Source organism: Calidris pugnax, unplaced genomic scaffold (genome assembly GCF_001431845.1).
Source record: "Calidris pugnax isolate Ruff unplaced genomic scaffold, ASM143184v1 scaffold211, whole genome shotgun sequence".
NCBI classification, from domain to species: Eukaryota; Metazoa; Chordata; class Aves; order Charadriiformes; family Scolopacidae; genus Calidris; species Calidris pugnax.
Window position 1 is genome coordinate 10,523,510 of NW_015091083.1, and position 27,842 is coordinate 10,551,351.

Here is a 27,842-nt window from a genome sequence, read left to right on the forward strand (position 1 = left end):
ATCATTAATGTTTGAATACAGTTATTTTTCTCATACAATTTTTAGTAAATGCTAGTGAAGGAATTCTGAGTTTCTATAATACCTTTAAGAGTGGTTCTAGCATTTGCTTTATATTTAGTTTTGTGCTAGGGCTGCAGGATAGTCTATTTTAGGCTTCACCACAGTTCCACTAACAGATTTGAAAACAGGCTAAAAAAATCACAATAAAGAATGAGAATAAAGGTCTCTTTTAAACAAACAAAGGAAAAAAATAATCACAATTCAAAAGGTGTGCCCTTCAGGAAAGATGCTGTCCCAGGGACCACAGCAGGTCCTGCAAGTCAAAGGTCTCTCTCTAAATTAACAAGTGACTACCTCTTCCAGTTTTCTAGAGCAGAGCGATGCCGGCAGTAAAACTGAATTTGATTTTGCAGTGTAAGAGGCAAGGATTTTTAAGACAAACTGATTTATGCAACCTGATTTAAATTTCCATTAAAGAAAACAGTTGACAACTGCAGTGATCGTATCGTGCTGTATGCAAATCTTTCCTCCTCCTCGGCTGCACCCAAAGCACAAAGGGTGTTTTACTGACTGAAGGTCTATCAAGATAAAGCACTTTTATTCCAAAATAAAACTGTCCACACAGCTTATAGATGCCATCAGTTCGGTTGCAGGCTTGAGGTAACAGATGCTTACATTTTGCTGGGGAGGTTAAAATGTTCTCTAAAAGACTGAACCACATCTGCAAGCGAAGGCACGCACTGAGAAAACAAAACACACGCTGAGCCATCAGCAGAACTTACTTTCAGGTTAGAAGGTTAGGACGACGCTCAGGATTTGAAGTATGAGAGGTGCCACCACGTCCATCCAGGCTGACCTCTGGTACCTGCCTGTCCTCCCATTCTTGGTGCCACCAAGACACACTATCCCTATTTTAAGGGGTTGGAACAGTAGCTCTGCACGACCAAGGCTGGAGCTACAGAAGAATGGGCCAAGGGCTGTTCTTTGAACCTGAAGTCGAGCTGCCCGGCTAGGCCTCATCCTCACTATAAAGCAATTGGCCCCAAATCTCCTCTGGGCCACACGTGGTCACCCTGTGGCCCTAATACATGATTATATGGGTGGTGGAGGGAACGGTCTCAGTTCAGAATATCAGAGATAACGTGCAGGCTGTGCTACAGCCCATCAAAAAGGTGGTGTTTTGACACCCTGAGAGTGTACTTCATGCTCTGGGACATAGTTTGAAGGCACAACGCTATTGGGACAGCATTGGACAATTGTTTCATGAGAAGGAGTCAAATATGGTGACACTTTGTCCATCCTGCTGACTGGGAGTGGATCCTGGTGCCCAAGCACCATCTTCAGAGAGCAGAAGGTGGCAGAGGCCACAGCCATACCAGACACACCAAGCAGTAGAGGTGCTGGGCAGTTGAGAGTCCATCCTTGCCTCCCTACTCTCTTTCATTTAGCAGCACAGCAAGCTAAGAGGTTTGCTCCATCACGTTCCTTCAGGAAATGGGCAGTGGGACAGGGAAGGGACCCCAAGTCCTCAAGTCGCAAAGCGTTGGGCGATGCTCTCCTGCCCCAGGTAAGCTCTAAGACCAAATCCAAGTTCATCCTACAGCCTCACAGGCCAAACCAAGCCAGACGATGGCTCTCTGGTATGCCTGGCAGCACGTTATACAGCTGCAGAGCAGCCTGGAATAGAGACAAACTCCAGGGCAGACTGGGCACAGAGACAAACTCTGTGGGTAATCATCTCTGGGCTGGTTCCCCACAGGTCTAGAGCCTTTGCCAAGTCTCTACCAGGCCCCTTGTTGCTTCTCCAGCGCAGATGATGATGATGGCTGGTGAAGAAGAGGGTGGAGTTGATCCGCTTTATCCACAGATGTCAACAGTCTGCAATTCTGCTCAGAAGTTCAGGAGTGACTACGAGCTAAGAACCCAAAACATGTTTTGCAGGAGCAGGAGGAAGGCTGGCTGGCTGCAGCCACGTACAAGTGCTTTGGAGAATACGTTATTGAATATGAACCTTTGTTCCACTAAGAGCAAATACACGCTCAGGGAAATGCCAAGAAAAAACCCAGATGTTTTACTTACCTTTTAATAATCTATACAACTAAACAAATTCATTAAAAATTAATGGAGAAATGACAGAAACCTCCTATTATGGATGCTGACTTAATCCAAAATACACTTTCATTTTTCAAAATTATTATGAAAGGAGCCTCTCAAGAAGAAAAATATTAAATCAGCACCTAATGCAAAAATGTTAAGCACCACTGAGAACTGACAGAGCAGCAAGTTTGTCTTTTGAAAGGACATGCAACAACTGAAGAAAAATAGAGAAGGAATAAAAGTCTTGAAAAGATTATTGTACAATAAAGTTAAATTTTGTGCATTTAAGACTTCAGACAGAACCAAAAATAGTATAAATAGGACCTAAAAAGAAGAAGTTACTGAGACAGTACACAAGGAAATGTAACAGAAAGTGTAGGGGCCAAAGAGCAATTAAAACAAAAAAAACCAAAACACAACCAAAACAAACCTTCACAAGCTAAACTTCTGTCTAAACTGGTCTCCTTAAAAGGTACCTGCCAAACAATTCTGGTTATTTGCTTAACTTACATCTAGATTTGAGAGCCTTGGTTTCTATATTTCAGCTAAATCTCAAGGAGAAAATTATTAGTGAAGTGCAACATCACTATTAAACTGAAACCATTTTCAATTTTCATGGAACTATGTGCTGCTTCCAAGCTCCTTTAATCATTTAATAACAAATTCCTGCACTCCACAAAACAGGGGCAACCTGATATCTCTCTCAGAGATAAATAATGTGCTAATATTTTTTAAAATTTATCTAATTTTACATATATAGTATAAACACACAGTTAACAGTGAAAGTATTATCACAGGCCAGAAAACCAAAACCAAGGAGCTTAGTTTTCATGCAGGTAAAGGCTTGATTGACCCTGATACTCCTGAACATCTGCAGCCAAAGTCGCACTCTGGATGTGGAAAGTGCCACCATCACCAGAAAGAACCAAGTTCCAGATCTCTGTGTGGCTGCAAAGACTGAATCTCCAGGTGCCCAGGTGCTACAAAGCCAGAACTGCAACTCTGTGAAGTCATTAAATCTTTTAGCAGGAGTCTGTGAAACGCTGCCACTTCTTGCTCTCATTCTTCATGGATGGCAAAGCTCAACAGCACCACAGAAGACAGAAGGAGATGAAGAAGCTTGTGACAAACCCCGTCTGAAAAAGGCTGAATAACCCTGACCATCAACCAGGGAGCACGAAGACGTGTCATGAAAACACATGATGAAAATTCAGATGGAACCACCCTGAAGTTCTCTCAAGTTTCACACCTGCCAAGATTCAGAGCCTGCAAGACACCCTGCTGATGACAAACCCACCCATCTGAAGTCAGCCCCTTTACATGGAGCACTCTGATCCGTGCCCATGTTCACAGGCTGCAGTCTCCACAGCCAGAGAGAGAATAATAAAAGTTAAAGACTTTGGTGTGTGACAAAAATGCTCTGATTACCTCCTTCCATTTGATACACATCACAAAGCAGCGAAGGAGAATTTCAGGTCGAAACAAAAGGAAATATTTACAGAACAGATTTTTTTCCTTCTTAGGAAAATTAGGGCTCACATTACAAGATTAATAAACTTATATCAATCCCAAAAGAAACTTCAAAATTCCTTTTCTCTTACAAAATGGATTTTGTATGACCAAATTTAGAAAACAGCCATGATTAAAAGCAGAATGCAATTTATTGTTCTTCATATTTTCCCCATATGCCTGTGAGCTTGAGACTGAACTGCAATTACTGAACACAGAGTGCTAAGATGTGTCTATACACCCAGCTCAGTACAACAGGTCGTTTTTAAGAGAGAATAATAAAAGTTAAAGACTTTGGTGTGTGACAAAAATGCTCTGATTACCTCCTTCCATTTGATACACATCACAAAGCAGCGAAGGAGAATTTCAGGTCGAAACAAAAGGAAATATTTACAGAACAGATTTTTTTCCTTCTTAGGAAAATTAGGGCTCACATTACAAGATTAATAAACTTATATCAATCCCAAAAGAAACTTCAAAATTCCTTTTCTCTTACAAAATGGATTTTGTATGACCAAATTTAGAAAACAGCCATGATTAAAAGCAGAATGCAATTTATTGTTCTTCATATTTTCCCCATATGCCTGTGAGCTTGAGACTGAACTGGAATTACTGAACACAGAGTGTTAAGATGTTTCTACACACCCAGCTCAGTACAACAGGTCGTTTTTAAGGTGTCACAGAATCATAGAATGGTTTGGGTTGGAAGGTACCTTAAAGATCACCCAATTCCAATGCCCCTGCCCTGGGCAGGGACACCTCCCACCAGACCAGGTTGCTCAAAGCCCCATCCAGCCTGGTCTTGAACACCTCCAGGATGGGGCAGCCACAGATTCTCCAGGCATCCTGTCCCAGTGTCTCACCACCCTCACAGGAAAGAATTTTTTCCTGATATCTACTCTACATCTCCCCTCCTCCCACTTAATTCACCAATACAGGTCACAGTTCCCTAGCTCCTTAATATTTAACTTAAAATATCTTCATCACTGAGCTTCCTCATATCAACCTTCATTGCTGTTGGGTTTGAGAATTTCATGGGAAGGGACACCACCTCCCAGTTTCATTTTTCTCATGGTTTTGGCTGTCTCCTCCGTCCCACTCTGAATTTCATCAGCAGTTTCTAAATGCTGTCAATTCTGATGTTTTCTGCCACAGAAAACATTACGACGACACCAAATTCTGGCTGCTGCTAGGCTTTGTGGAAGAGGTTGCCACAGAAAACTTTACGACTTCTGGCTGCTGCTAGGCTTTGTGGAAGAGGGGATTCCTGTTGAATTACACAATGGTTCCCCAAAGCATTGTCAAAGGGCTAATGTCAACCAGATCAGCGCAGATTATTTAACTTCTCACTGAATGCATTTTCACAGCTGACTGTTTTTCTTCAATATGGTTCCATGAACTCACTATAAGTCAACCACCACGTATGGCAGGCACCCATCCCAGCACACAGACCACGCAAAAGAACATTAAGAACATAAACCACCCATTTAAGAACATAAAACTACAAGGCCAGGTCTCAAGAATTCCACCCCTAGTGCTTCCAGCTCAGTTCTCCATGCTGCCCGAAACACCACAAAGTACAGGGAATTTGGAGAATCCCAACTTGAGTTAAAAAGTTGGGTGAACAGTGATTGGCAAGAAAACAGCATTTAAGAATGGTCCATCATCCAAAAAAGCTTGGGAAGCACCAGTGTAATTAGCAAGCTGCGGGCATGTGTGCAGGCTTGTCTAGTCTATAGTTATTTCTATCAGCAGCATGAAAATCATCTGTCCAACAGATCAGAGCATGGCTGGTTCCAAGCCTGCAGAAGATACGTGTGAAGAAGTGGCTATTTGTATAAAATGAGCATATTGTGGAGTAATTATTGGCATTGGGAAAACCTTGTAATTAGAAACAAGTGGGCGTTCTTTGTTTGTAAACAAATTGCGTTTTGGTTCATCAGAGATGCTCCTTTAAGAACAAATTACAGCAGATGCTGCTGGTGTTTCCAGTGATTGAAAGTCCCCACCTGAATAAGCTACAGAAGGGTCAGGATTGTGTCTCATCCCGTGCTTTCCTGGACAGGAATCCTGTTGGCAGGAGCTGTGACCATGCGGAGCACAGCACATGGTGGGGCTGTTCATCATTGACACCACCTTCTCCTGGAGGTCCCCTGGCAGGCGCCAGGCCCATGAGGGGTGGTGCAGCTGGTGCCACCCAGGACAAGGCTGGCCCCATGTCCCTGACTACAACTGTCCCCTGTTCCCCACGTCACCACTAAGCTGAATCCTCCGGTAGTACAAACTGGGGATTTGAGTTACAAGACACCTCTCAACGGGATTTTCCATCCAAAATAGCGATGGAAATAGGCTGCAGTGATGACAAAAATCCTCACTACAAGTATCCATGTACTGGAAAAAAAAAATGATTTTCCTGCTCTGGGCAGGCACACACACAGACTAAACAAACATCAGAAAGCAAAGCGGAATACTCTGCTTGCACGTCACATAAAAGATTTCCTATTTGGGGCCCATTTACGGTGGAAGGTTCAGGACAGGAGATCAGGGGCAGAGTCACAATATTATTTGTTTTTAAAACGTCTGAGTTGACAAGATGGCAGGTTTTTAAACTGATGTTTATCTTTGTGAGAAGGTCAACATCCTTTTTGGATCTTGTTCTATTTTCTTTTTGTTAGCCATTAAGGGCCTAGGGGTTTTTGTTTTGTTTGTTTTTTCTGTTTTTAAATCAAGGGTTACTTTTTAAATAATACAGCACAGAAGAAAAATACAAAAAAAAAAAACCAAAAAACAAAAGGAGGAAATAAGAAAAGTAGATTAAGCATGGTATAAACTCCACCACAAACATGGTACAAACACCACCACCTACTGTCCAAAGCAGGATGCTAAATCACTGGCACAGATTTAAATGAAAATATAGAAAAAGGACAGCATGCTGGACTGGGACAGAAGGTGGAAGCTTTCAGTGCACAGCAGCTTATAACCCACAGCAGCCATCGGATTCGTTATAGCCAAAAGGCAGAGTTAACTTGCTTTGTCCCTGACTATAGTTCTGCATTAACAGCAACAATCTTCTGAAAGAATATTCCGAAATTCTGCCTTCTGATTACCAAAGCTGCTTCATGTTGCTATTTGCAGTGTCAGCTCATGTCGAAGGTTAAAACAAAAATGAATAGGTCCACTCGCTGCATCCTGGTGGATGATTATTTTGAATGGATTAGAAATACAACTACAATTTTGTCTGAAACACCTTCCTCAACTTCAAATAAAGAAAAATCGCTGGCACGCCTGTGTGCAGCAGCCCTTCGTGCAGCACCATTTTAAATTGTTTTACCATGATGGAGATATGAGCATTTCACACAACAGCACAGAAACAGTCACTTTTAAGTCACCTGTCTTAAGGATAGTTCCCTTTCATGGATGCACCTCTGCACACCACAATTTATTAACTGTGAAGCCTTTAACAGATTTTTCCCTCCTTTTTTTTTGGTATTTCTAAGGGCACGAGTGCTTAAAAGTGCAACTATTAAGCAACAGTCTCACCTTTGCTTAGGATCTTTCTTCAGCAAGCCTGACAAGAGAGATTTTGCTTCAGGTGACAAAGTGCGTGGAAATCTGATCTCCTCCATAAGGATGAGTTCAAACAGCTTTTCGTGGTCCTGATTGTAGAAAGGGAGCCGACCACACATCATTTCATACATCACGACTCCTAAACCCCACCAGTCCACTGCACGACCATAGTCATTATCTTCCAGAACCTGCAGAAATAGAAGGAAAAGACTTTAGAAGATATTCCCAAACCAGGCATGAATGAATTCAAGAGGCAAAATTTACCCCACCAAGATTAAAAGATATTCCCAAACCAGGCATGAATGAACACAGAATTCAAGAGGCAAAATTTACCCCACCAAGGTCATCTTTTCACATGCCACAGCCGAATCTACCAGCAGAGTACTTGCAGAAGAACCATTTGAAAAGAACTGACGTCCATATTTATAGAATCATAGAATTTCCCAGGTTGGATGGGAACTTTCAGATCATCTAGTCCAACCATCTATGTCACAGCCGAATTTACCAGCAGAGTATTTGCAGAAGAACCACTTGAAAAGAACTGACATCCATATTTAGAATCATAGTTTCCCGGGTTGGAAGGGAACTTTCAGATCATCTAGTCCAACCATCAACCTAACACGGACAAAAACTATCACTAAACCGTACCTCTGAGCACTATGTCTACCCATCTTTAAATACCTCCAGGGATCGTGATTCACTTCTCTGGGCAGCCTGTTCCAATGTATCCATCTTTAAATACCTCCAGGGATCACGATTCACTTCTCTGGGCAGCCTGTTCCAATGCTTAATGACCCTTTCAGTGATGAAAATTTTCCCAATATTCAATCTAAACCCTGGCACAACTTGAGGCCATTGCCTCTTGCCCTATTGCCTGTGACTTGGGGGAAAGGACTGACCCCCACCTATCTACAACCTCCTTTCAGGGAGCTGTAGAAAGCAAGAAGGTCCATCTTCAGTCTCCTTTTCTCCAGGCTGAACAACCCCAGCTCCCTCAGCCTCTCCTCATAAGACATGTTCTCCAGACCCCTCACCAGCTTTTTCCTGCACTAAGGTGAGCAGGAGGGGGCAAAGGAGGCAGTGGGTACATGATGGCAGCTTCCTCCTTTTCCTCTCACCCTCCCTCACATTATGACCATGATAAGCACAACCTTTGAAAGCCCAAAGGCTGACAACTGTTCTCACATTACAGAGCCAGCTGTTAAATTCTCACTTATTCATCACAAACTGCTCCAAATGGGATCTCATCTTTTTTTTTAAAAAAAAAACAAAACAACCTCAAACCACCAAGGAACCAGTCCAGGGAGAAAAGACTGTGGGCCTATTACTTCACAAGTGACAAGCCAGACATCCCCATCATCTTCACCAACCTGCACCCCTCCAAAGAGTGGCTCTGCAAATCCTGAAAGAGCACCCACAAATACGAAATGACTAATCTAGACTAAACACTAAGAGCCAGAACGCCACTCCTAACGGGGAAAGGACTGACCCCCACCTATCTACAACCTCCTTTCAGGGAGCTGTAGAAAGCAAGAAGGTCCACCTTCAGTCTCCTTTTCTGCAGGCCGAACAACCCCAGCTCCCTCAGCCTCTCCTCATAAGACATGTTCTCCAGACCCCTCACCAGCTTTTTCCTGCACTAAGGTGAGCAGGAGGGGGCAAAGGAGGCAGTGGGTACATGATGGCAGCTTCCTCCTTTTCCTCTCACCCTCCCTCACATTATGACCATGATAAGCACAACCTTTGAAAGCCCAAAGGCTGACAACTGTTCTCACATTACAGAGCCAGCTGTTAAATTCTCACTTATTCATCACAAACTGCTCCAAATGGGATCTCATCTTTTTTTTTAAAAAAAAAACAAAACAACCTCAAACCACCAAGGAACCAGTCCAGGGAGAAAAGACTGTGGGCCTATTACTTCACAAGTGACAAGCCAGACATCCCCATCATCTTCACCAACCTGCACCCCTCCAAAGAGTGGCTCTGCAAATCCTGAAAGAGCACCCACAAATACGAAATGACTAATCTAGACTAAACACTAAGAGCCAGAACGCCACTCCTAACGTTTGACCGCCTGTAAGGCCGTAAAATGGCAGCCAAATTGTCTGGAGATGTTTTTCCTCCTCTCCCCTGCTCCCTCCAAAGGTGTTGGCTCAGTAGCTCTAACACTCCTGCCTCTGCTGAGAGGGCTGCAGACCCAGGAGCTGTCAGTGGGGTGGGCTTCTGCCAGGCCTCACAGCAGAAGGAGTCAAGCCCAGTCCATTTTTCCCTTCCCCTGGGTGCTTCCACCTCATGAAGCCCCGCTGGACACCAGCAGTGCCCTCCATCTCTCCTGCTTGCTCCAGAGGAGCCCCGTCACAGTGGATTTCTGTTCTCCTCCACTGAAGGTCGCTGAAGGGAGCGGGGAGCGTTTTGTGGCTTGCGGAGTGGACGTTAACGAGGACTTCTCTAGACTTAGTGTCTCCTGCACAGTTGTCTGTAGCTGACACCAACAGTCTCATGTTCCAGACCCTGTCCTCGGGTTTTAGTTGTCATCTTTACTCCTTTCACAGGTCTGCACTGACCCGCTTACTCTCACTCAGAGCACAAACCAAGGCCCCACCACCATCGGGTTTTCTTGTTCCACGGTGTCTGTGGAGCTTTACGTACCTCACACTGAAAATCAAGAGGGTGAAAGAGCCAAAGAAAGTTGACACAAGTTTAACAAAAGCAGGATCTGAACCTCTTAGAAACCTTAATACAGGTTTCGCCCGCAAAAAAAAAAAAAGCAGCATTGAGACACTCCATGTAACAACCGTTTGCACTCTGCCTCTCTTTACTCCCTAATTATTCCCCTTAATTATCTGAAGGAGGGAAAGGGCCTGCAGTAAAAAAAAATAAAAATCAAAAGGCTGCCAGGTATTAGATTACCCCACGTCGGTCTATTTAGGGCCTTTGCTGCCGTATGATTCACACCAAGCGACAGCTGGCCCCGCAGCTGCCCCGTACGTGTACAGGGCCCACACAGCTGCCGGCCCGGCAGGATTCCCGGGGGCCGGGCAGGATTCCCGGGGGCCGGCCCCACGTCCTTTCTGAGCCACCACGTCCCTCTGGCTAGTGGGACAGATTGGGTGACAAGGCCGTCACCGCTCTCCCGGTCACCCCCTTCTACAGGCGCTTCCTGTTCGCACTCCCCTGCGCCGGCGGTACCCAAAATAAAACAGTCACGGGGCCTCCCAGTTGTGTTTTTTTTTAAACTGCTGCAAGAGATGCAATAGGAGAGGATTGAAAGAAAAAAAAAAAACAAAACCACAGAGAACTTTGTTGTATGTAATAAGTGCTAGAGGTGCTTTCAAATAATTCAAATGTTACTTTAGTAAGCGTATTCATGCTCTGTATTGTAATCTAGATTACTAACTACAACGCCTTCCTTGGTCTCCATTAATTCTAAACGGAATATAAAATGCTTATTTCTTCCAAGTGCTTTACCACAACAAGCATCTGCTTGTATTAGTGATTGCACAACGCAGAGCAACGGTGTTAATATCAAAAATATACCGTGACATAAAAGGTATTGCGCTCGTCCGTGATTTATTGCAGGATGGCTGTGGAGCAGGAAAGTAAGAAGGTCATTTCACTGAAATTAAAGGATCACCGTTTCCTAACGAGCAGCTCTAGACCGGGAATGTGAAAGAGGAGGCACAACAGCTGTAAACATCGCGGCCAGCGACGCATCTGAGACATCAAAGTTGACACGGTTCGGTCACCACCGTCAGCCACGCACCAGATTCCAGCCTGAACCTAAAAACAACGATGCAGCAACTGTACAAACACCCGGCCGCGCCGGATTCCGGTTACCCAGGCAGAGGAGAGGAACGAGACCCCTGCTTTTAAGGCTGCCTGACCTTAAATGAACAGAATATCACTCGAGCGCAATTTCCAGATTTTTCGCGTGCTATCAACCAGATGACAAAAGCCTCCAGAATTTAACACTCCGACTCACAGATGGGATTTGCCAGTAATAGGAGAGAGCTGGGTTAATCAAAAGGATTTTGTCCTTCAGGGTTTCGGATGAGCCAACTCCTCATAAATATTAAAAAGAAAAATAAGAGCAAATAATATAACAGAAAGAACAACATCCCGCCTGCGCAGGGAATCCCCACATTCCAAGTTAGGAAAAAACCAAAACCAAAACAATAAATATTTTTAGTCTCTTCATAAAATCCTTGATGAGAAACTTCAGCAATTGATTTTAAGAGGGAAGCTAAAATAAAAGCCATCTTTATGAATAATAAACACTCTGTCGTGCTGCTAATTACTCCCTGCATCAGTACATCTCAAATGGTGGTGCATGGACCCCAATTTAGATTCACTGAAGGCTTCTGGTGATCCATGGAGAGCTGGCAGCTACCATGGGACTGGCTCCACCTCCTTGCTGCAAGCTATGCCAACAGGTGCCCACGTTCTTCATTATTATGAAGAGACTGGAGGCTCTTGTAAGCAGCTGGGAGGTAAAAAACAAAAACCAAAATCAAACAAAACCCAAGAGCACGCTGCCACCACTATGCAAGCGGAGAGCACAAAAGCACTGATCAGCAAAGTTGTCAGCTCTCAGTAGAAATATTCCTCCTCCACCTTGGTTTCCATACTTTGTACTTCCGCATAGTACCATAGAATGGTTCAGGTTGGAAGGGACCTTAAAGATCATCTCCAACCTCCCTGCCCTGGGCAGGGACACCTCCCACCAGACCAGGTTGCTCAAAGCCCCATCCAGCCTGGCCTTGGACACCTCCAGGGATGGGGCATCCACAGCTTCTTTGGGCAACCTGTTCCAGTGTCTCACCACCCTCACAGGAAAGAATTTCTTCCTAAGATCTAGTCTAAATCTTCCCTCTTTCAGTTTAAAATCGTTTTCTCTCATCCTATTGCTCCACTCCCTCATAAAGACTCCCTCCCCACCTCTCCTGTAGCCCCCTGGAAGGGTCTCTAAAGTCTCCCTGGGGCCTTCTCCTCTCCAGGCTGAACAACCCCAACTCTCTGAGGCTGTCTTCATAGCAGAGGGGCTCCAGCCCAGCATACTTTAACTCAGGAAAGTTTTGCAATGCCTGAGTCTCCCACCTCAGAGAAAGGCTACATCCTGGGCTGTGCCAACAACAGACAATCTGCCATCAGCCCAAGACTTCCTTCTGCCTGGGCTTCAGGCGGGATGGAAGCCTTAACGCCGGGGTGTCGAAGCACCCACCACGAGGCAGCCAGCCCCTCCGTGAGGCAACCCCACATTAGCTCCAGCTCAGTGTGCTACTAATAGGGGGAGAGTTGGCTCCCAGGCAGCTGGGAGCGTGGGCAGCACGGCGTCTGCCTGCACAACACCATGTGTGTACACACAGCCTCCATCGCACCAGCTCGGCTTTTGATCTGCCGGGAACTAACTGGCGGCTGGAACACCACCTGTGTTGCACAACTCTCAGCAGGAGCATTTCCAGGATGGAAGTTGCAAGTGTGCATTTGCATTTTACACTTTAAGAAAAAAAAAAAAAAAGTACCAAAAAATCCCCAAATCGTACAGTTTGGGGACTGAGATTCCCTGCCTCAATTTATTTCCTCTGAAACCGGAAAGTTCAAGTTAACACTGAGAAACGTTTTGTGCACTTACAGTCAGCACTTTTAATGCAAACCATGCTAAATACTGCAGAATAAGCTCGGTTTGTCCTGTTTCTGAAAACACATGGCCTTACACTGTCTTCGAAGAGTGTAAGAGTTGGACATTACTTTCTCTTAACCAAAGTCCTGTTGACAGCTTTCAAACAGGCCAACACAGCAAACAACTTGCCAAACAGCCATCGATCCATCAAGTAATATTTTCAGTAAAGTGTTTTGTCTGTTTTTTTTTTAAATTAGATTTTTGACACAAGCAAGCAAGCACCGTTCCACCAAAATGTAAATATTCTCTAAAGTGAAAGGAAGCTACTACCCTGCCCGAAAATTATCACACATCATTATGCTCAAGATACATCCCAGAAAGTGACGAATAAAAGATTCTCGGTGCGTGTTGCTATGTAACACTTCATGGCACAGGGATTATTCCATATATGACAAATAAAAGATTCTCGGTGTGTGTTGCTATGTAAAAGTAGTTACTGTATGAACACTTCATGGCACAGGGATTATTCCATATTGCTACTGCTATCTCAGATGGCATTTAAGAATATAATTTAGTACAACAGCCAACATACCTCTGGTGCAAGATACTCTGGAGTGCCACAGAAAGTCTTCATTGTTGCTCCATCCTTTATGCCTTCTTTACATAGTCCAAAGTCCGTTATTTTTATGTGTCCATCTTTATCGAGCATGAGATTTTCCAACTGGGAAGAAAATCCAAACGACAGACGTTATTACGTATAACACACGCTGCTCCTGAGCAAGTCAATGAAAGACAGGAATTTCTGCAGATCAGTTTTCAACCTCCTTCTCACAGGGGTCAGGACCACAGTCGCTGCCAAAGCACGCGTGATGTAAATATACATTGATATCGCTTTCTTTAGGGAACATCAGGTAACTAATTTGCAGTCTTTGGGTAACTGATGAGATACACCGAAAGAAGGCCGAATGTAGGCACTGTATTTATGCTTCTACAACATTATCACTGACAGGACACCAGTTCTTTTAAAAATATATTGTGTTCCCCCTCACACAACTTCATCCCTGCTTTTACTCCAAGTGATTTTATGAAGTCTTCCGTACCAGTAAAGGACAGCAAATGAAAGAAAAATTAAATGCAAGGCCAAGGAATCACTTCCAAAGAGACCTTTTACATGAGAACCACTTTAAACAATAACTCAGCACCTGGCAGACATCCTACCCTGCCACTGATTTTTGACACGGCCATTCAGATTTGAAGACAGAGTTTCCACTGTGTATGAAATAAAGTGCACTTTCAAAGCAATCATGGTGATATGGGAGGCAAAATCCCAGTAGAAACCCCAAAATTACTTTGATGTAGCCTGAAAACTTTACATAGCATGCTTCATTTTTGACTGCTCCTAAATGGAATACTAGTATCCTCTGACCCTCTCCTGACAACATTTCTCAGGGAAAAAAAAATGCTATCGTTGCATTTTCCTCAAGAATTTTCTGAGTGAGTTTGCCCTGAGATTTCTTGTTTGGCTGTTGTGGTTTTTTCCCCTTCTCTGTTCACCAAAGAAGCAATTTGAAGGTTATCCAATTTTCTGACTGCAAGCAGGTACTATGAAGATAGTGCTGCACAGCACATCGCAAGGAAGCACAACATCCCCACAGTATAAATTTGCATTTATCTGATAAGACCTGGGATGAAGAGCCCAGGATTACGTTTCACAGTGCAGAAGAGCCAGCAAGGCTTCTCTTGGAAGGTAAGCAGGCCAAGTGAAAATGCAACCCAAGTAGCTCAATACACCTTCACATTCTCTGAAATGCATTATACAAGCTTTCAGACTATAAAAGCATTTAAACATCCCATAAAGTCAAGTCCAACAGCTGTAATAACTGTTACCTTAAAGCTCACAGTCAGGAAACGCTCTCTTATACTTCAGGCTTAAAAAAAGCCAGAAAGCCTATGAAATTATTTTTCTACATACCTTCAAATCTCTATAAACCACATTCTTCTCTGAATGCAGATAATCCAGCGCTGAAACAATCTCAGCTCCATAAAAGCGAGCCCGGTCTTCAGAAAAGACACGCTCTCTTGACAGATGGAAAAACAACTGCAGGAACAATAATTTATTACCTTTAGATTGCACGTGTTTCTGAGTTCTGTCTCGCACTTCGCAGGCCATCCTGCCTGGAATGTGATATTACCTAAGAGAAACCCCCTTCCCATCCCCACCCAGCTGTGTCACCAAATGTGTTAAAAACCATCATGAATTAAATGACTAGACAGCTAGATCTCATATTCACAGATGTACACTGATAACCAGTTTGTGTGTTTCACATTCTTGTACGTACAGAAAATTATAAAAACCCATTTTGATTGAAAAATACATATATATTAAATCTACAGCTGATATTCCAATTTTTCCTTCTTAGCTTAGTAGTTCACTGTTTCCAATTCTCCCTCCAAAGTAACAAGTGCTCACAATATTCATTAAAAAGTGTTAAAAGCTGTCTGAAGAGCAGTTAGAAAACAACTCTCCTTTCTTGAATTACTAAATCTCAGATTACAATATGTTGCTGTCACGTAAAATAAGAACCTACACCCAAACCCCTCTATTCTTTAAAAACGGAGCTAAGAAAATTAAGGTTCTTAATTCTTAATATTAGTTAAACCTGCAAACAGCTCTGTTTAACTGGGACAACTTGGATTAATTAGAATTGCAAACATGGACCTTAGCTAAATAATGTCAAGCCGAATTAGCAGTAGTACAGGAAAATCCTAAAGTATTAAACATTATTACATTTCCCTTACCTCTCCTCCGTTAGCATACTCCATAACAAAACACAAGCGATCGTGCGTCTGAAAGGAATACTTTAAAGCCTGAAAACAGATTTAAACCCAAACTTAGAAGACAGACCGCACTGACAGTGATAGAAGCATTTTTAATAGATTTTCAGAAAGGCATAGACATGAAATTTTCTATTTTAGTGGACTTTTTGTCCTCGGCTCTTATATAATACTCACACTTTCCTGTTGCAGCTGAGGACTGATCCACCGCCAACTTATTTCATTAAATACATTTAATATAAACCATTAATACATTCCCTTGCAGAAGCTCAGTAATGCCTATAACGCTGTGAAAGAAAGTCCTGGCCCGTTACCAGCCACACAAAACATACCAATTGTGGCTCTGAAGTTTCCTTCCCGGGCCACAAAGCTCCCACGTTTTCATCTCGCAGACAAGAGGCCACAACCAACCCCCCCCAGCAGAAGGTTCTACCACGCTGGCTGCAAGCCCTCTTATAGAAACACATATATATTTACACACAGCAGCCCTCTGGTCCCTGCCCTGCTGCCTCCAACTGCTCCCCGCTGACAGCCTGCCAGAGGATTGAGCAACGCTCTCAATATCAATTTGTGAGCAATTCACAAAAACAGCCCGGACGGGGGGTGTGATGGAGCATCACAAGGTGCCTTTGTCCAGCCCTGTCACGGGTATTCCTGCAGCAAGAGTAACACCAACTTGTTTGCCACAGTCTTAAGTTCTTTTGGTCGTAGCCCAGTCTCGTAGCTGATTTCTCAAGACAGCCCTTGTTTTGGGTATTTGGGTTTATGAAAAGCTTTAAAAAGAAAATACCACATATGATATCATCATCTTCATGACCAGGGGTGGCATTTTTAAACCAGTCATATTTTTGCAGAGAAAGGGAGGATCGGGTTTTAGACATGTCAACAAACATTTACTGATTATACCCAATACAGCCAATATTTACTTCCAGAGGCCACGCTTAATAGGTCTAAATTCCAGCTAAGCCCTTGTGTAACTGGACAAAGGAAATAACCAGGATCCTACACAGGTCTCTTAAAGGACTTAAGCAGTTGGGAACAATTCAGAGCCAACTTGTAATAAATACTAGAAACAAAAACTTGAGGTGGAACTTAGGTATCTGAACTCAAACCCAGAGAGACTGCTGGTGCTGGAGATCTAAACTGAGAGCGTGGTTTGATTTTACAGCTAAACCAGTCCAAAAAGGAAAGCAGCAGATAAGGCATGGTCCTGCTCTTCCCTGTCCCATCCCACCCACTCCCACCACTATCCTTAGGCTGGCATTACCAGTGCTCTGATTCCAGAGCGAGCTGCTTCTGGGAGCTTAAAAAAATAACAAAGAAAGGCAAAATTAAAGGTTTTTTTCCCCCCACTGTATCTTCCTAGACTTGTTTGTCACTAGATCAGGGTCACCCTGATCTCTGCTACAAAGAGGAGCCCAAGCATTTGGAAGACAAGGAAAGGAGATACTTCTCTCAGAGACAGCAAGCCATTAAATGGGTGAGCCTGAAAGTCAAACTACACCCTGAAACACGAACTTCAAGAGGTATCAAAGACCTGCTCTGCAAGAATCAGAAGACTTTAAAAGGCATTTTAATTTGCGCTTCCCAAAAATGGAAGGGTACAAAAATACAGAGCCACTCTGGAAACACAGATCTTCGATGTACTATATAAATAACAAAAAAAAACCCAAGGGAAGTCTTGGTTGTGATGATGTCAAGTTACACTCAGCAGAGGTAGAAGTGCTTACCGTTAGGAATGGGTGCCGCGAGTTCTGTAGAACGCGGTTTTCTGTCAGCGTGTGCGCTACTTCATCCTGAAACACAAGCAGAAGGAAACCCCAGCTCGGGGTCCATTTCAAACACTAACGGAGCAATTATTTACAAGCACTCAGAGAATCCTTGGTATGACTTTCCCCAAGGCTGTATCAAGGGCGAGCCACATTCTCAAGTTTCCCATCTACTCACCTTTGCTACAATGACTTCCTTCTTCAGAATTTTCATAGCGTAATACCGTCCGGTTGCTTTTTCTTTAACTAAAATGACCTTTCCAAAAGTGCCTTTTCCCAGTAGTTTAAGGTATTCAAACTCATTCATGGTCTGTTAATGACAGAGAGAAACAAGAACTGATCTACGTGAACTAACAAGTGCATCATTCTCAGACTAGAGTTTGTCATTCAGGTGAGAATACATTGCACATGTTGTGTATGTGGGCTTTTTAATCCTTTTTCTTCACAGAATTCAGGAGAAGAAATTATTCTTCCATAAAAGTGAATAGCACTGCATTCCCAAAGATAACCAATCAACCAAACTATTTAGGAAAAAAACATAAGCTTTCAATTAACAGAACACACTTTCACATGACTCAACACCCAACTGAGCAAATACCACTCAACATATTATTATTAATCCACAGACATTTGACCATTTTGTCAGTGCAGACGTTCACTACAAGGCACGTGTTGCTCTGATTCCAAGGATTAAATCCATACCTTTTTTGTGATGTTCCCTACCTCTCCAGGGGACGAACTTTCTTGTCCTTCACTGCCCAGCACCAATACCCACAGACAACACACATGCCTCACAGATTAGCCATTCGCTCTTATTTGTTTCACCATTAGGAAAAATGTTGGGGAAAATCAAAATCTGTTGCAGGCTGCACACTGTCTGATCACTGACCGTTGCCAAGATGGCAATAGTAAGATTTATACAGCTAAAGGCTACTGCAGTCTCAGTTGGGGAAAAATATTAATATGCTCCCAAAAGCAAACTTCCTCCATATTCTTCCCTAGGAAGGGAAGGGACCTCTGGAGATCATCTAGTCCAACCCCCCTGCCAAAGCAGGTCCACCCAGAGCAGGTTGCACAGGAACGTGTCCAGGGGGGTTTTGAATGTCTCCAGAGACAGAGACTTCACCACCTCTCTGGGCAGCCCATTCCAGTGCTCTGCCATCCTCAAAGTAAAGAAGTTCTTCCTCATGTTTAGATGGAACCTCCTATGTTCAAGTCTGTGTCCATTTCCTCTTGTCCTGTCACTGGGAACCACTGAAAAAGGACTGGCCCCATCCTCCTGACACCCATCCTTTAAGTATTTGCAGACATTGATCAGATCCCCCCTCAGTCTTCCCTCCTCCAGACTAAAAAGACCCAAGTCCCTCAGCCTTTCCTCATAAGACAGATGTTCTAGTCCCCTAATCATCTTTGTAGTCCTCACTAACACCCCCAGAGACAGTGTTTCAGAAGAACGTATTTGACTAATGAGGTGGTTCTTGCATTTCTGTGAAGAGCTGCAGCAAGAGTGGTATCTGTTCTGTCAAGGACACAGAAGGCTAATGGCATTTGCAATTCAGAGTGACATGTAAGTGGCCACCCACACCAGTCGAAAACCACTGACATGACACAAGGCTGGCACACATACTTAGTTATCACACTGGTGGCTATCTTTTTTCTTTAAAAACTTCATCGTTTTTCCCCCAAACTGAAACAAACTTATGAAAGGAAATGGGGATTACAATGGTGAGACAAACAGGAGACCATGAGAGGGGAGAAAGAAACGTAGAGAGGTTAAAGACAGATACCCAAAAGGGCTCCACAGGGCAAAGATCTTCTCTGGCACATATTTCTTTCAAGGCCTTTGCTGAGTTGGCCCTTTGCATGTGCCTGATGCAAAAGCCAGAGCTCAGGGAACACTATGACAGACACCACAGCGGCTGTCGGGGAGTTAGCATAAACCCCTAATCCGGAGCAATTAAATCCACTGAACCTACCCTAAATCCTGCAAATCCACTGAAATATCTTTGCACCAGCCTGCAAAGAGTTTACATGGTCACAGGGTCCAGCAGGAGCTCTGACTTCAGGCTCTGTACCACAGGGAAACAGGCAAACCAAAACCAGACCTGACCTTGAAAAGCCATCCAGTAAGGACACCTCAGCTCAGAACTCCAGTGGACCCAGACAGGCTTTGCCTGGTACCTGCTCAGCTCAGACAATTGTTTCCTCCAGAAGCTGCACCTATAACCATGTAATTCTTCTAGGAAAAGATGTGTCTTGATGGCTATTTCTTGTCTACATTTGAGAAGGTCTAAAAAATAAGATTATTCCTGCTATGCTTACTTACCACTTTGTGTTTTGGCTTTGTCATTGAAACTTCCATTTCTTCAGCACCTGAATTATCACTGGGAGAGCCAGATCGAAAATCCATCATCTCTTCCTCTTGTTTCTTGAGGCTGTCTGCTACTGTTTGGATGGCTTTTGTCCATTCTTCCCTGGCAAAATATAAGCAAAGACATTCGTTACTTGTGACTTTAGATGGGTCACCAAGGAATACAGAGCAACTAATGCTCTCTGATGAATCAATACAACACACAATCAATTACGTGCATTTTCAATCACTGTAAAAAAGCATTTTAAAGTGCACTTTGAACATATATCTTCATTAATCATACTAGAAACAAGAGACATTTGAAGTCCTCCCAGTCTGGATACAACATAAGGCTTTTCAGACAACAGAGTTCCTAACAGGCATTCAGTCAGTAGCTCAAGGTACTCCCTGGGGATACTGAGTTTTACATAACAAAACCAAACTTGCCAAAACCAAAAAGCAAAAAGGCTGCCATGCAGCACAAAGCAATTAAACGCAGCTTCTCCATTCCTACGGTGCACTGAAACACATATATCCAACTGCTGGGGGCACTACGCCACCTCTTCGCACACATATCCCAAATTTTAATGGCAAGGGATGTTCTAGGAGAAGGCATTAAAACCCAGGATACTTAGGTTATTCCTCTGTTGTAAAGATGATGACGGAAGCACGGCAATTGCTTCCTGAGTAAATTTTAGCAGAACGTCAGGAAAAGCAGTGACATTTTATCTTAGGGACAGGTCTTGGTCACAATGAAGCTTCCACAGCTGGTTCAGCAATGGGTGCTCTAATCCTGACCCCTTCAACTCCCACAGAGACCACTTCCACTGGAGCATCCTTTGGGAAATGTCACACCTTTGAAAATTACCGAAGTGAAAGTTCTCAGCCTTCACTTCATTTCACTGCAAATTTATTGAACATAAAGCATACAACTCATAAGGGTTTACAGGGTTTTAGGACAGGCTTTAAGGCATCCAGGGGTTGAAAACATGTTCAGTGGACTATGTGAATTTACCATGTTTAATTATCTTTTGTATCTGTAGGGAAGGGGATGTAGTGATTGAGTTGATATTTTCTGGGCACTGGCTAAACTCTTCTCCCAAGGACATCCCAGGTAAAATACTTTGCTATTACTGCAGGAGGAGAATGCTGAACAACTCCGTGCACACTCTTGCAGTGAAGCCATTCCATCCTAATTATTATCAAATTTTTCACTGGTTCTATAAAATTATTTAAAAAGAAAAAAAAAAATCACATCTGAACATACAAATTTCAGTTTGTGATGGGTGGAAGAGGCAGATCATTTCCCAGAGGAAGCAAAATCCATGGGAAAAAGCGCTCAACATAAGGTTGTAACAAAAACTATACCAATAACACATAAGGTCTTTCCTGTCCTGCGCATTTTTTATTTTGGATTTTGTCTTAACGTGGACTATCCAGCCCTGTCTGGGGTGGCAAGGTAACGCTGAACATTCTGAACGTTCTCCCAGCGCAGACTACTTCACTCACCATCACAAACAAATTCCTTTATTTACTAGGCATTTTTCATATCCGGAACTATTACAAAAAGAACTTTTTCTTCTGCATTTTTCTCTCTCCATCTCTCTCAAAAAACAAATGTTGGTTTTGAAGGCACAGAGAATGCTAAGGGCATATCTACCTTCACATCTCTTTTAAGATTTGCTACCGACTTGGGTTTAGATCTCAGCCCTCCCGAAGTGAGTAGCTTTGATTTCTGGGGGACCAGAATTTCACCCTCAGCTTTTATGTCTCCAGCATACACAACAGAGGTGACTAACACTCCGAGCCCTGAAGTGTCACAAAGCTGACTTAATTGGCGAGGAGGGAACAAAACAAGACTGAAACACAATCTTCCCCCAAGTGGAAACAGTTATTCACTCCCTTTAGGGTCACTGGCCACAAAGCTACTAAAAGAAACAAGGACCAGTTTCTTTTTCTTTGCTTTTAATTTGATTTCACCTTCTTCTGATCATTGTAATAGAATCAAAAGCAATAAACAGGAACCTTCTTTAAATCTGTGCATGCAAAGGCTACAAAAGAAAAGAGCAAAGACTATTAGGTAGAAGTTACTGATCTTAAAAATAAACATGTGCCAATATCCTATCCAGGGAGGACAAGGGTTTGAAAGCACCCCTTCCCCTAGGGTAATGGTACTGGAATAATTTAAGTTTAGTTCCTGAAGAGCAAGTAAATATTTAAATACTCTGTAGTTGTAGAATAGCTGTGCTGGATAACTGTTCTCTCAGGAGGCAAGAGATCAATTCTCCAATGATGAGAGCACAGGATGCACACTCTTACCTTTGTTTCCTAACAGCTGAAGCAGAAATCTGCACCTGCAGCAGATAACTATCACCTTTATTATCTAATTTGCATAAAACATTAGCAATCAGCAATGATACAACTAACTTTTTTTTTTTTTTCCCTTTAAAAACAAGGTGTCCAAAAAGACTTTAAAAGGTCGGTATTTCGATATAACTCAACTTTGCCTGAATCTCTGTTTCACTTGTGCTCACCCTTCCAGAAAACTCCTAGGTCAGAAACCCTTCATTTCACATTCCACAACATTTTCAGCGAGAAATGAACCTTAAGTTTCCAGAAATAACTACCCGTGTGCTGGTACACACCTGCACCTGTCTGTTTTGGATACCCAACCCAGCAACATTTCATTTACAAATCCTACTCAAAACCTACTCTCTCTGAAATCCCCTTTTAAGGCATCTTTTATACCGGAACACGCGCTAAAACTCAGGGGCTCCAAAATTATTTGTCGCTTTTCAGTCTGGACGTACATCATCTGATAAATAAGAGCTTCAGCAAAGGACTCGCTATTAATGCTGAACGCTTGCATCTGCTTTTTCAAGTAGTTTATGTATTAAATATGAATGAAACATACCGCTCCTCTGGAGTCTCCACATGAAATGTTCTTTCAATTACTGTGGTCCACTGGAGGCATCTAATGATAAATGTGTTTGGTTTAGGTCGTTCTGTCTTCATCAGCTGGCACTCTACCACAATCAAGGAAGAAAGAGTCATGGTACATAAGCAGGTTTAAATAATCATTTGTCTTTATTCTTATCTAGCAAACTGTTGTGATTAATCAGCCATAGAAATCTCTGCAAGTACTTCTTTAGGAGACTTGAGACAATTTACTGTGTTGATGAAATCAATAAATAGCTTGGGAGATAGTCATCTAAGCAGCACCAAAATCAAATTCGTAGCTTAAAAAGGTTCCACGTTCGGTCTGCCCAGAGAGGTAAGTAGAAATGTGATGTGGTGACACAGAAGGCGTTCAGGCTCAGGTCCTACGCTCCAAAGGTCACCCAGAGCGGAGCAGACGGACAAAGTCAGCTGATAACACAGCAATTACATCCACTGAAACCAAAGCCAAGCCCCTGCGTCCCCTCCCTTTGACTCCCAGACACAAAACCCCGTCCTTGGGCTTTCAAGGAGTTGCTTCAAGAGCGCGTTTGGTCATTTTGCAGTGACCTGAGGAAAATCAGACTCAATGCTTCCAGTCCTTAAACACTAGAGGGAACATCAAACTGCAGAAACACCCCCAGAAAAGACACACACACACACACATACACACACACCCCCATTCAAAACACCTCCAGGACATCTGCAGCGGAGTCAGATCCTGTACAGACACCCAGGTAACAGTCTTCATCGGTGTCAGGGCTTAAGCACAACCTAAAAAGGCTACAGAAGCCCAACTACATGCTAAAACACCACTTCTTTCATAAAAATGCTCTCTCTCGAGCTGAGCATGAAGTCTTTTTTTCTTTTAAAAAAACCCCCCTACTATTTTAAGCTTCATAGGATGTTATGAGAGTTTCTCTTTCAAATCTGGGCCTGAAAATGCACCTGATTAAGGGTACCCTAGCTATACTAAAACAGAGGATCTGAAAAAACCAAAAGAAAAATCAATGAAATAACCACAGAAGCCAAAATACCACATTTTTCAGATTTATATTAATAGAAAATCTAATGCTAATTAAACAGCTCCTGCTAACGGAAAGTTAAATTAAGAAACCAAGTAAGTAGGGGAGAAAAAAATAATTTTTTTTAAAAAAAGACATAATTTGGAAGGGTTTTTTTCTTACATTAAACTATTTTCCTTGCTGTCAGTAAAACCATAAGCTTGCTATTATTTGGTCTTCAGGTTCTAAATCAACTTCCAAGTAAATAAAAAGGCACTATGAAGACAAGAAGAAATTTCTGCTTCCTGCTAAAGCTATGAACATCCTCCACCATCAGCAACGTGCAACTCGAGGACAGGATCCAGCCAGAATAACAATGCACATTACTAAGGCTACACTGGTATCGTTAGGTCAATTTTATTATTGTGAAAATTTATAATGCACAGTTTTAAATTCAAGCTCTTAATTAGCACCAAGATAAAATATTTACCGCCAGTGTTTTTGGGCGCTGTATTTTTTGGCAATATATTTCATGCCTCATTTGCTACTGGAATTATAAGCTTTTCAATGAGTAACTTTGCATTTTTCATGACGAGAAAAATCTAATTTTTCTTTAATAGCACGCTGAGGTTATACTGCATCCTAGTAAAGCACTGCAATTAGATAAGAGAAAGTTTATTAATGAGTCATGAAAAGGTTTTAGTGTGATGAACGGCACTCCTTCATTCACTGAGATGAAAGAATTTCCACAAGGCGACGCAGCCGTGTTTGCCGAGGGCTGGATTTACCCTTCCAGCTCCATCCTCTTCTGCAGTGAGAGCTAAACACAACTCCACAAGCCCCATAAGCCCAGTTCTGACAAATCTGGCTCAAAAGATCTCATGGCTGCTCCCGGAATCACCCACCTTAGCTTAGCTGCATTTCTTTTTTTTTTTTGTTGTTGTTGTTCGTTTGTTCTGCCTCCCATTTTTGCCTGATTAATGTGATTAAATATGGGGGTTGTCCTCTATGAGCCTGCAGGATGCAGCCCGAACAGATACTCAATTTGGCTGAAGACTTGAATTTTCTTCAATCAGGCTATTTCTAACCTCATGCTCATCCAGACCTATTCTCCTATACTTATGCAGAAGGGAGACATTATGAAGAAATAAACGGAGAGCTTTGCTTACTTTTTTTAAAACAGACTTCAGATTAAGCATTCTGAAGTAGCAGCACAGATATTTAAACTAGCCATGAACCCTAAACTTTAACCATTTAATTTCGGCATAATAAACCACACAAGGCATTTTCTGTCATAGAAGGGGACCAATTAAACATCACCAATTTTCCCCTAAATCAGCACTGTCCATTGATATTTGTTAAGCTTGCTGATCCAGCAATCTTTAAGGCATACAGCAAGATGAATAATAGAGATTTGTCAGTTAATAACCACTATAATTCAAGTATGTCACATAGAAGTGTTTTGTTTAGTGAACAATATGCTGTCTAATTACCCTGCTCAATCATAACAGCACATATCAAGAAATACAGAAGGCTTTAAATTACTTTACCAAAGCAATTTAAAGTACCACATAACGTTTCAGAAAGTTTGAAGCTACCACTAAATTCTCCCAATATACGACAATCACATGGATTTTATCAATGAAACGATGGGGCAGCAGGGTTTTCTTTTACTTTTAAAACCAACTCTGTGCTCTTTACTGTAGTTGGCAAGTAGAGAAGCACCAAACTTGCCTTCTGTAATCATGTATGGTAACATGCAGTGCACAGATACAGATGCTGTATAATATTAGGTCTGATTCACAGCATATTTGGGGGTTCTGGTTTAAAAATATTCACATTTCAGACACAGACCAGGGGTTGACTACCCACTTTGAAGACAGTTTTTCCCGTCAAACAGGCCAATGTAAGTATTCCCCATTTGCAACAAAGTAAGGACTACAAACAGCAGCCTGTTAAAAATGATTTAAATTGCTCTAAAGACCCTCTTGATTCTTTCCTGGCGTTTGGTCTTTTAAAGTAAAGTAGGACAGAGAAATTGTTCCTAACAGGAATAGACACCAAGGCATTCAAATGTAAATTACCATTTTGTATTTGAAAGACACTTAGTATTATCCCAGTGACTTTCTAAAATGTCACAATATTTGCTTCCCCAGCACTTAAGCTAAAAGACAGATTACTTGGGATGGAAGTGTCAAACTCTGCTCCCTATATAATGACATCACACTTAAAACAATAATGTCAAGGAAGAATCCTTCCCATTCCAGCTTTGGTTTCTTCAACCAAGGGGATGGGGGGGAGGAGGGGAAAGGAAAAAAAAAGAAAAGGTACATCAGGCAAGAATTATGTAGAAATAAAACTTTGGAAAGGCAAACAGGAATATTATGTTGAAGTGCTCCTTTTCTGTTAGCACCAGATAGAAAGAATCACCCTCAAACAGCTCAGCAGGGCAAAAGCCAGGAGCTGAGAGCCCGGACCTACAAACCTGGACTAAGGTGGCACCTCATAACAGCAGACAAAAAAAAAATAAAATCTGTCCACTAATCTGGCCATCCCGTGCCCTCTGGTAAATGCTCAACTGCAGCCACGCAGTCCTGTCCCAAAAGGAACACTCATGTTGTTGTGCAGTTACGTTTTGAGCCATATAACAAAACCACCACAGTCCACCCTCTTTTTTGCCAGTTGGAGAAATAATCCCTTCTTTCTAACAGGAACAGCTTCTCTCTCCGTGTGGTTTTTCACAATATACCGCTCTTCTCAGCTATATGGTTTTAAAGGCTTATAATTTAATAGGCAGACACACATGATAATCCGAGATTACAATTGGCATGAAGGCTACTTATCTTGCAGATTTACAACACAGGCTCTATTGGTTATTTATCTGCAGGGCCTCTGGAGCAGAACTATTTAGGTACAGGCTTTTTTATTCTTTTTATCTAACTAGTGGTGAAGTACAGAACATGAATACAAGTATGACTCAGAAATCACAGTTAAATGCTCAGGCACCACATTTCAGAAGTTTTGCCTTTTTAAATCATCAATGGATAACTTCCAGGGAAAATAAACTCCCTAAACATGTCATTACATTACAAACACAGATATATGGCTATTTTAAATGGAAAATTAGGTGGAGAAAAAAGGTACCTAGGGAAAAAAAAACCAACACCTCTCTTTACCCATGGAGGGCTCTAGAAACAAGTTTTCAAAGACGTACGATCAAAACCCTCACAAACTGAAAGGAAAAGTGTAGTGTAGGAGAAAGAAGAGACTGCCAAGCACATTGAAAGCACACTCTGTTTATTGCTAATACCTTCATACCTGTTAAAGGAAAAGACAAATCATCATCAGAGGTTATCTTCTTTCACTGTTTTCTCCCGAATTGAATATTACCTACGTCTCATGGGTTGACAAACTCACTTAAGATGAATTTTACACTACCAGTAAGAACAGTCCCCTAGTTATGAAAAAAAATCCACCAAAACTTTTACTGGCAAAGATTAAAATATGAATTTTACACTACCAGTAAGAATAGTCCCCTAGTTATGAAAAAAAAAAACCACCAAAACTTTTACTGGCAAAGATTAAAAAGCCTACATTATTTCACAGCAGAAGAGGGTAAAGATTTTAATCAGAAACATGGGACCACTTCCAAAGAACAGACTGACAGAGACAGCCTGCCATCTCATTAAAAAAGAAAAAAAAAAAATCTAGTTCACTAATTAACGAAAGAGTCAGGGCTATCATGGTTTCTCGGAAAAAAGGGGAAAAAAAAAAAAAAAAAGGATGAATTTTTACAAAACATCTAAGCTCCATTCCCCCCACCTTTCACTGGCAGGAGCCTTCCTCCAGAGGCAGCTGGAGTTCACCCACGCTAACTGGCCAAGTTAACCCAAATGAAAGGACCAGGAGAGCAGGTTCAAAGGGAAAACTTGTGGTATAAAAACACATCCAAATGATAGAAGTGGGGAGGGTACCCAGAAGGGAACTGCACATCAGGTGCTGGCAGCGCTGCACGCCAGTGCCTACACGAGAAATTAAATCCTGGTGGGGCTACAGCTGCTTCTGTGAGCCCAAAACCACAATAATGACTTCTAGCAAGGAGCACCCCCCTGCCCCATCATCATCGAGGCCTTCCCGACCTGCCACTGGGTCAC

General features: G+C 42.5%; 1 protein-coding gene across 1 annotated transcript in view; it reads right to left on the reverse strand.

Moving 5' to 3' along the window:
* AKT1 (v-akt murine thymoma viral oncogene homolog 1) overlaps window positions 1-27,842 on the reverse strand; it is a 104,040-nt gene that overhangs the window by 13,106 nt on the left and 63,092 nt on the right. Inside the window, exons 4-11 of the mRNA XM_014957615.1 lie at window positions 22,662-22,773; window positions 19,724-19,871; window positions 17,576-17,707; window positions 17,359-17,424; window positions 15,593-15,661; window positions 14,766-14,891; window positions 13,386-13,514; window positions 7,147-7,361 (exon numbers count right to left, since the gene is read on the reverse strand). Coding sequence (XP_014813101.1) covers window positions 7,147-7,361; window positions 13,386-13,514; window positions 14,766-14,891; window positions 15,593-15,661; window positions 17,359-17,424; window positions 17,576-17,707; window positions 19,724-19,871; window positions 22,662-22,773 — 997 coding nt within the window. The remainder of the gene's footprint in view (window positions 1-7,146; window positions 7,362-13,385; window positions 13,515-14,765; window positions 14,892-15,592; window positions 15,662-17,358; window positions 17,425-17,575; window positions 17,708-19,723; window positions 19,872-22,661; window positions 22,774-27,842) is intronic.